The sequence below is a fragment of the Phycodurus eques genome, chromosome 7 (genome assembly GCF_024500275.1).
Source record: "Phycodurus eques isolate BA_2022a chromosome 7, UOR_Pequ_1.1, whole genome shotgun sequence".
Taxonomy (NCBI): domain Eukaryota; kingdom Metazoa; phylum Chordata; class Actinopteri; order Syngnathiformes; family Syngnathidae; genus Phycodurus; species Phycodurus eques.
This window is the reverse complement of record NC_084531.1, coordinates 17,173,804-17,184,036: the sequence shown is the minus strand read 5'-3', so window position 1 is coordinate 17,184,036 and position 10,233 is coordinate 17,173,804. Positions and strand designations below refer to the sequence as shown.

The following is a 10,233-nucleotide window of genomic DNA, read 5'->3' as shown; positions in this document are numbered from 1 at the left end:
GTTTGGTGGTTAGTGCTAACGCTGAGAGTGGATGGGTGTTAAACGAAGGTGTCGAGCCTCACAATTTAAATGTTATTAGACAAAAATAATTGGCAAGCATTTGTGCGTATTCCTGACCTGACAGCACCTGTTAATTAAAAATGTAAAAATCAATAAAGGTGAAGAATTTATGTGATGAGGGCTTATTCATGAAAACAAAATACTCAATTCCCTAATTGCACTATGATTCCCAGTGGTTTATGGAGCTGCTGGAGAAGTTTTTTGTTTCTTGACTCTGCTACTGACTGTAAAATCCCTTTTGAGTTCTTCCTGTATTTGAGCAAATAAATGTGCTTAATTTTGTGGTTAAAATGTGAAATTCTACATTGTAAGCAAGAGGATTCTATTTGTTTGTATGCTTTGACTGTACTTTCATATAGGGGGAGTTTGACAGCGAGCGAGAGCAAAAGGCAAAAGGTAAAACCTGGAAAAAAAGAGAGCCAGATTTGCTGACAGAACAATTTCTTGTTTACCTGGGGAAAATAAAATGAATGGAGCAGCAAGAAAATGAGAGCAATGTTGATTTTTCTCCAAACAAGCCTATAAAATATCACAGTATCAATAAACTGACTCGGACTGCCACTGTGAGACATTAGAACATATAGAATTTAATATCTTTATAAACATTTTTTCAGTCTTGGGATGACGCCACGCGGAACGCATTGGTTTGTGGCGACAAAAAAAAGAAGACTCAAATGCAAAACTATAGAACGAGAGAGGACGCATGTTGACAACTTTGTGCTTAACAAATGAAGGTTCTGAAAATACTTCATGACAAAAATGAGCTTGAGAAAATAAAAAAAATCTCCTGATTTAAGGAGCAAAAACCCTGTTATCATAATTGATGCCACTGGTATTTTTTTTTCTCATAGTTTGACAGTACATGTATATCAGCACTATAGTCTGTTCCATTGTTACATCTTCAATACGAACGCCATCATAGTCCTTATAGCGGGAGGCACATAAGCTCCAAAAGTTTGGCGGCTCATCCCATACTTGTCCGTCAGTCAGTCTGTGATTTACAGAATTCCTGGAGGACTCATCTTCAATTGTCCTGGATCGCAATAGATCCCAGAATGATGGCAAAAGTCTTTCCCTGTTTGCCAGCTCCTTTTGAATCGTTTGTTTGTATGGAGTTCAAATCACACAAGTCAGTTCACACAGCACACAGTATTTTTTTCCTCAAAACTCTTGTATGCCATGTCCATGATTCAGGAAAACACATCTTCCTCAGTGAGCGACGAGTGTCTGGTAGGTAGGCTCAGTTTGATACCAGGTCACTGGGCAACCTGACAAAGCCCTGTTTGCTGGTACTGCAGCGTCTGCTCATTGCTAGGTCCGCTGTGTGTCTTGGAAAGTAAAAAAAACAAACAAACAAAAAAAAAACATACGAGCACGCACGTGTTTGTCACATGGAATCCAGCGAATGGGATATAGCACATGGCAGTCCACAGCATTTGGACACAATTATCAGCTTCACATCCAGTCGAACAGGAGAGAATGTTTAAATGAGAAGGCAGCCTCGCATATTGGAGGGGGGGATCGCAAGCTTACTTTGTGGAGTTAGTTGTAGCGATTTCTTGCTGTGAAAGAGCTTCTTATCCGTGCTATTTATGGCCTTGAATCATCAGTGGCTATAAATTCCATTTTGTAGGAGGAATATTTACGTTCCTCGGTCTGTTAATGAATATTTATGCTCTTTTTGGAGCTGCTGCTAGCAAGGAAGGAATTAAAGCGTGATAGAGGCCCTACATGGTCAGTCATCGACTATCCAGTTAAACTGTCGCGCACGATGGAACATGTTGAAGACCAAATTTATGTCTTACTGCTTATACGCTCGCCTCTTCACAATATTTGGTTATTTGAGGTCCAGAGCTTAAACAGACAACAAAAATACACATGAATATAGAAGCTGGCTTTAGTGGCAGTGCATGCTTGGTCTGCATGAGCTTTTAGTCAGTGGGACATCTTGCGAGTCCTTCTGTTGTGGATATTTGTATGCTTGTGCTCATCGGAATGGTTAAGGTTCTTATACAACACTTACAAATAATTACGCACGCGCGCACACACACACACACACACACACACACACACACACAAAAGACACATGGGCCAGGAGCGAGAGAGTATGTTTGAGGGCTGTGTCCTTTGCAGTAACCTTTAACTAGACTCTCCATAGATCAGCGCAGAATAACATCAGTATTTGTTGTCGTCAAGGCAACCACAAGGGCGTAGACGTATAATAAGGGCCGCGATAAGGTTGCCCTGTTGTTGGCTTGCTGAACCCCACTCGGGGGTCGAACAGTGGTCCGCGGAACACACTTGTGCTTCCTTCTCGTGACAGTACCGTCTGGAGACGTGTGATCGTGTTTTCCTCCATCTGAGAAATCAGGAGAGGAATCCTCCTTGTCTGCCATGACCTCCTTTGAGTGGTGGACCTCGTTGTCACCCTTCCCTTTGCTCCCCCGACTGCGGTTCTTCGAGCAGTTACGAGGACGGCCAGCCCTGGAGGGGTTCACCACATTACTCTGGCCTCCAGAACCAGCCACGACTCCACGATTCATGGATGGTGGGCTGACCGTGCCGGATAAATTGTTGGTTTGAGCTCTGGATTCAGAATTTGGGGAGCAGTTGGAGAAGTCCTCCTTGCGCAGTTCCTTCAGGTCTTTTCCAACCATGTCCACAGGTGCCTGGCAGCCAACAGAGGAAGTTGAGCCTCTAAAATGTTTCAACCACTCCCATAGTGTGAGGCCCTTGCAGTCACATGACCAGGGATTGTCATTGAGACGCAGATATTCCAGAGCGGGCAGCGTGTCCAAGCTGTCCCCTGATAGTTGCATGAGTGAGTTGTTGAACAGGTAGAGGGTGGTGAGACGTTTGAGGTCATGGAACGCCAGGTGGTGAACCCACTCGATCTGGTTTTCATGCAGAAGGAGACGATCCAGGGACCGAAGACCCCGAAAAGTGTTCTGGTTGAGTCTCCACAGGTGATTTCCGTGGAGGAACAGGTGGCTCAGGTTGTGAAGGTCAGCGAACGTGTCATCCTGCAGGAACTTCAGATGATTTTGCTGAGGAGACAAGATAATAGACATAAAGACAGGACATAAAGATAATGTCATTAATTGTACTGTGGGTACATGGGCACACTGACATTACAAAAATCCATGGAAACATGGAGTTGATTTCCGTTTTGCTGCTCTTCCACACTTTTGGGAATATTTTCTACAGTACTGTATTTTAAAGTGTCTGGGAATATTTGTGAAGTCAATAATGTTGGATCATTGATTTGCTTGAAGTCAGGGTCTCAGACATGTCGCGTTTACTGGGGGACATCAAATTTGAGCTTAATTTAGAAGAAAACGATGAGTTGGAAGCGGCGCCTGCGTCACCTCCGGGTTATTTGTAATTTTAAATTACAGCGTTATAAATCAAGATCTTTTGACAAACCTTTATAATCAGTCTCTTAACGGAAGGTGGCTACATTTTAGGAATTTTTAGTTCTAGACTTTCTAGAGGTTTCGTTCCGAACCCAATCACACATATAATCAATGCAAGTGGTGAATTTTATAGAAAATTTAATAATAAAAAGGGCTTTCTAAAGGATAAAACACAGACAAACACAAAACAAACAAGATATCTACGAACATTGACAAAGGAAGGGATTTGTGACGTGAGATGAGCAGAATGGGCGTGTAGTGAATACATATAGTTGAGGACTCCTGGTCTTGTTAATATAAACCCAAATATGCACTAATCCGTACTTTTTGTAGACCGCAATGTTGGCCTTACGTGTCTGGAACACGTTTGAAGAAGGCGAGTTAGGCTCCAGAGTGTTCGGCCGGCCCGGTCTGCACCGATAACAGGTGGATTCGATGGGAGGGAGGAATGGAAAAACAGGAGCAGCCAGAAGGCCAACGGGTTCTCAGGCAGGACGTCTTGGGTGACGTTCGTAGCGGGCACGCTGCGTCCGCTTCCGTTCTCTCAGACTGAGTTCGGGCCCCCAAGCAGGGTGGCTTCGAAGCGCTTGCATGAAGCGGCAGCCGGGGATCGTCCGATGTGTCCTGCCACCTCGGGTGAGGTGGGCGTCCTGCCTGGCGCGGTCGTCGGCGAGTTGGTCGGAGTGACCAAAAAGACTTGCGCACCAAGACTCCAAAAAACTTCTTAACTTCTCCCAACTCCGGCCCCTTTTATGGGCAGAGCGGGTCAAACAGGGGGGGGGGGGGGGGGGTTTACCCCCCCCTCCTTTTCTACCACCTTCGCAAACACCGAGGGGCTGGACTGCCATTTGGTGTTATTTTTCCATTCTCAGATTATTTTGTGGTTTAAAAGCATCCATCCATCCATTTTCTGAGCCCTTATCCTCACAAGGGTCGCGGGAGTGCTGGAGCCTATCCCAGCTATCTTCGGGCAGGAGGCGGGGTACACCCTGAACCGGTTGCCAGCCAATCGCAGGGCACATACAAACAAACAACCATCCGCACTCACATTCACACCTACGGGCAATTTAGAGTCTTCAATTAACCTACCATGCATGTTTTTGGGATGTGGGAGGAAACCGGAGTGCCCAGAGAAAACCCACGCAGGCACGGGGAGAACATGCAAACTCCACACAGGCGGGGCCGTGGATTGAATCACAGTCCTCAGAACTGTGAGGCAGACGCTCTAACCAGTCATCCACCGTGCCTCCGGGTTTAAAACCAGTGGAATAAAATATTAATTATTGGATTTAAGATAACGAGACCATTTTCCCACCCTGCATTGTTCCACTCTCATTCTCTTTCTTTCTTAATGAATGTTTCAAATGTTATGTAGTGTGGAGAACATTACTATTTTCATGTGACATTCGTGGCGTGGGGTGAGACATTCCATCTGGTTCAGTTAACAACAGATTTGACATTAGACATTCAAGTTTGCAGCAATACAGTTACTAGTGGCGTTCATATAAAGTTCTTAAAATATTGACTCCCAGTCGAGTCACAGACTGTCTTAGGAACCCGTCTGTAGTGTCGTTCCGTCGCCCATGGGTGTCGCTGTTGCCTGTTCCAACTCCCAAGTGGCAGCTCTCAGCAGGGTGGAGGCGTCGCTGCGAGTCCAATCCTTCGACTGGTGGGGAGTTAATTAACTTGGCGTTCGGGGGCGAACCCAGCATCCGTGGGTCTCCCCTTTGAAGTCTCAGACAGACGTGATTCACTTAGCGTTGGCATGGCAAAGCAAATGTCTGTGTCTTGTTGAAGATAGTTTATTGTGTTAATCTGTTTAGAGTCTGCGTGTGACTCTGGAGTTACAGTCTACCTCGGCGGGGAGCGGCGGTATTACGAGGCTGGGGTGCCGGGTGGCATCTTTTGCGTGGTATGTCCGCTACAGTCATGTCTCACAGGAAATGGGCTTCCACTAATTGTTCCTCCAAATTTGCTTGCCCAGAATGATTCAAAATGTTGTTTTGGAAGGCTTAAGGGGCTATGTAGACATAGTCCATCCAAGATCTTAGGCAATTAATTAAGAAATTATCTTTAATATTCTCCCCATATTGTGTATGTGCACCTGGTTGTTCTTTCCCTGTGCGGGTGACCCATTGCATGCCCTGTTGCCCTCAATAAACTAGGGTTTTGATCTTAACTCATGCAAAATGTAGAGAACTAATGAGCTGTGCCCGATGAATAGTAATGAGTCATAGCCTGTCGGAGAGAGAAAATGTGAGAAAACATCTTTGCTTCGGCGTCCTAAAACACGGGTGGAAATGTTGTGTTGTGCTGACTTTGTAAAATACTGCCTCTTCACTTATGTTGCCTTGATCCTCAAGCAAAGAAGCAAAGGCACTGCAGATGAATTGAGTTAAGTTTATTTCAAGAAGCTGGCTGTGTTTGAATAAATTAAAATGTTGTATCCAATCAACTCACAGTGAATATTAAGGAAAGCCTGTGGAGTACCTGCAAGTGGAGATACTGCAGACTCCGTAGTCCTTGGAAGATGTTATTCGGAAGCGAGCTGAGTCCGCAGCGGTAGAGGTGTAGAGCACTGAGCCGATTCAAACCGTGGAAAGTGTCTTCAGCCAGGGAGCGCAGGTGGCGATTATCTCCCAAATCCAGCTCCTCCAGTAGCGTGAAGCCGCGGAAGGTCGAGGGCTCGATGTATGTGATGTTGTTGGCGTATATCCAGAGGGTCACCGTGTTGGTGCTAAAGTGACCTTGGAGTAGCCTGTGGATCTTGTTGTTCTGCAGGAAGATGCGTTCGCTGTCAGGCGGGATGCCTTCGGGGACTGTCAGGAAGTTGTGTGCTTGGCAGGAGACGGTGCTTGGCGCTGTGTAGCAGATGCAGTGACGGGGACAGGACCAGGAAAACTCCAGGCCGCAGAGGACCAGCAGGAACTCCAGCCCACAGCCTGCAGTGAACATGAAAGGAAACAAATTAGGATTAGACTTTGCTTGATGAAGTCAAAACTAAGCACAAATTAAGAGGGAATGCTTCCCAATTTGCTAATAATTTGTACATAAACATATGGATTATCTTCATTGCCCTATACTGCCTGAAGCCGGTGTGTTTAGGCCCACCACACAATGGGCAACAAACAATAACAACTGCTCCAGTGAGTCACTGAGCTACACAAATACAACTATTTCATACAGACAGTGTGCGACCTTATGAAGATAGTCCATTACGAGCCCTCTATTCCATTGGGACTACTTGTCAGTGAGTTTACTTAGGCTGTGATTAGTCCATTTGCCTGCTAAATGGGCAGTGGAGCGCTTAGTTAGACTTGTGGTAAAATGCTCAAAGCCACTTCCTGATTGGTGACATGATTTGCCATGACTTAGCCACATTTCTTCCGTTTCAAATGAGTCCGGCGCATGAGCCGTTTGGCAAGCTCCGTCAGACAAACCATTGCTGCCTTCCACTCAGTTTATTATTCGGCGCACAGAGGAGGCCTGATTCACTGCCTCTAATCGATACGCCTCCGTTGCCTTTTAACTAACCCTATAATCCTGTGTCTTTTATGCTGGGATCTCTCTGCCAAAGAGACAGGCATATTTTTCTGCGTGTTCTCAGCAAACTGCGACATTGAGTCTGATTTCACCGACCTTTAATAGTAATTCTGCACACTGTTGTGCCACCTGAACAAGAGTATGCTCTCCAGGGCTCGACTCTAATCCGGGTTGCTAAACCCTGCCAGTGGGCAACACACCACATGCCGGCATCCTCATGAACCTGCAACATTTTTCAAGCCGTTGAGCACTGTCAGAATGTGTCTCACACAAATATTTTGACCTCTATCAAAAAACATTGATACCATGTATTACCTGCAATGTTTTTCTCAGTCAACCAGAAAGCAGTTTCTCCCTCTTTGTCGCCTTGTCTCAATCTCAATCTTTTGTCATTTCTGTAGAGACGTATCACGCTCGGCTTCGACTGACTGAGTAAATAGGTTTGCCTCGCTCTAGGGAAATAAAGGTTTGTTTTATTTATTGGACAAGAAACAATTTTTTTTCCAGCTTCCGAGCTCAGTGTGGTAATTGAGATGGATCCCTCTCATCTTGGTCCGTTCAGCATTAAACAAACACCTACACAATGGCAAAAACAAAAGTTTTAGTTTTACAATAAATCGTTGCCATTACAGTTTCCTGACTGCAGCGACTCATCCATTCAGTAGATTCTATTATTCAGAAAAATGATCTTGCTCTCCCTTCACTAATTATATTTCTTTTATACTATTTCCATTAATGCTTTGCTTCATGCATGCCCCCGGTGGAATTAGATATGTCAAAGGGGGGAAATGATCTGTGTGGGCTGGAGAAAGACAAGCAGAGAGTGATAAGCGCGATATAAAAGGAGCACAAGGGAATGAGAATGTAGATGGGTCGAGATTGTGACACAGTTTTGAGTTGCTGACGCGCACCTCGTCTTACGCGCACAAGGAAGCACCGCCCCATGCCCCACTGGCTCTTTGGACTTTCCTGACAGACGCCTTGTGTTTGCATGGGGCAGAAAAAATATGTTTATGTAGAGCAAAAGAGTTCCTTTTCTGGCATTTTGTGTCAAATAACAACACGCATGATCCTTGTATGTTTGAATCCATCCATCCATCCATTTTCTATACTGCTTATCCTCATTAGCATCATGGGTGAGCTAGATCCTATCCCAGCTAAATTTGGACAAAGGCACCAGCTAATCGCAGGGCAGGTTGTTGACACTTGGTTTGAATTTTCATTGAGGATCAAATAATCTTATATTAAATTTCAAGTTTATTGGACTTCAGTTCCAAACTAATTAATTTAATTTCAAATTATACCATTCAGATTCAGTTTTTCAATGCAATGTTTCAAATTAAACAATACAAATTAAAATTATGTAATTCAAATTCAGTTTATTAATGCAAATATTGTAGCTTGGCAATTGAAATTCAAATATAAATGATTCAAATAAAAATTTTGGGTGCGACATATTTCAACCCACTAACAGTGTTGTGATTGTTTGAAACAAAGTGAATGGTCTGAAAAGACAGTTCTGGTGGCTATTGAGAAATATAGTTGTTGAAATGTTTTCTTTCTTTTGCAACACACTTAAAAGTACATCCAGGAGAAGACAGTGAATCTTATTATGATACAAGGTGGACTTGCGAGGTTATCATTTAACAATACTACACAAGCCCTGAAAGATTATTGTTGCTAGTTTGTGTTAGCTCATTACGAGGCATAACCTCTCCTTACTGGTCATAGATGATAGGCTGTTTCAATTTATTTTTTACCCGTTGAAGGTTGTTTTGCCCCTTGACCCCTTCATCATCAAACTCCCCTTTTTCTTGAGAGGCAATGGGCAATGGAAAGAGATAAAGGAACCAAATGGGATGGACTTAGTCCCTTGATAGACAATGAGAAGCCATTGTGCAGAATATAAATGCAACAAGGTTCATACCGGATTTGCCCTCATGAATAAACCATGTGTGCTAATAGGAGGGACTGCTGAGCTGACTGTGGGACTCATTAGATGGGACAAACGCCATTTCCTGTTTCTCTCCAAAGACCATGATAAGACCCTTCTGTATTTCCACGACTGCTATTAAATGATTTTTTAAAAGGTGTGATCTCATGCCACTCAGTGTTTACAACCATGCGAGATGATACTTGCGCAAAATGCTGGTTTATTGATCGAGTGCACCGCGTGTCATAAAATAAGGCTTACAAATTAGTGTTTCAATGAGGTTTCTTTTAATGTATTGGAGTGGAATGTTTGTGTGTATGAATCTGGTTAACACTCAAGAACAAAAGTACATGATCATGATCGTGCCCTGATTGCTGCATTACTGGAAGTACAAGGACTCTTCGGTTTACGACGGTACCGATGTACAACGTTTTGAAGTTATGAACGGTGCTGAATTATCCAGTTTGTGCAGTGGCATAAGAATGCCGTACTTACTGTTTTTCATTCAGTTGTTTAATATTAATGGCCTAGCTGTGTTTTTCAATACAAATAATTACTATAATTTTGATTTAACTATGTACCGAGTTGCAAGGGTTAGATTTAGACTATGGTGTATTAAGACGTAAGTATAAATTCAGGTTACGTTGCGTCTGTAGGACCGAAACTATGTACAGTAGTAAAACAAGGACACCCTGAGATGCATTTATTACAGTATTTCCCTGCGTAGTGTCCTCAAGTAGTTGTTGACAAATGTCTCAATTAGATTTCTCCCTTTTCCCATCAGGAAAACAAACTGTAATTTACGTTTGTAAAAGTTTGCAGGTGTTATGATTCACATATTGGAAATTGGTTGCTAACTGATACAGCAGCATCTACCAAAATATGTAAACAGTCCCTCAGATGATTTCAAGTCTCGGGTCTTACCGAAAATCTTTGTTAAATTCCTTGCATCGTATCTTACATGATTTGTAGACAGTATGTTTAACAACAATTAGCGTTTCAGTAATTTTGACGCAATCGCTCCACGATGTTGTGGGTGTCCATATTTACTTTCTGAGAAGCTACCTATTTTTTCCACCCGTCTGCCTCAGTTCTTGGATTCCTCCATGATATTCCTTTTAATTTAGTTTAAAACACCACTTTCACTTGACATAAATTGTAGTATACAGTGAGTTGTCAATTTGCGACAGTATTGTCACGTGGCACAGCAAGGTTTGCCGTACTAAACTGGTTTTCATTTGATTGTGTTATATTTATGGCCGAGAAGTGTTCATGCGAATA

The 10,233-nt window shown here is 43.4% G+C and overlaps 1 protein-coding gene across 1 annotated transcript in view; it reads right to left on the bottom strand.

Annotated features, from left to right (window-relative positions):
- Positions 1-1,436: 1,436 nt before the first annotated feature.
- rtn4rl1b (reticulon 4 receptor-like 1b) overlaps positions 1,437-10,233 on the bottom strand; it is a 173,835-nt gene continuing 165,038 nt past the window's right edge. Inside the window, exons 2-3 of the mRNA XM_061681618.1 lie at positions 5,967-6,418; positions 1,437-3,107 (exon numbers count right to left, since the gene is read on the bottom strand). Coding sequence (XP_061537602.1) covers positions 2,220-3,107; positions 5,967-6,418 — 1,340 coding nt within the window. The 3' untranslated portion in view covers positions 1,437-2,219. The remainder of the gene's footprint in view (positions 3,108-5,966; positions 6,419-10,233) is intronic.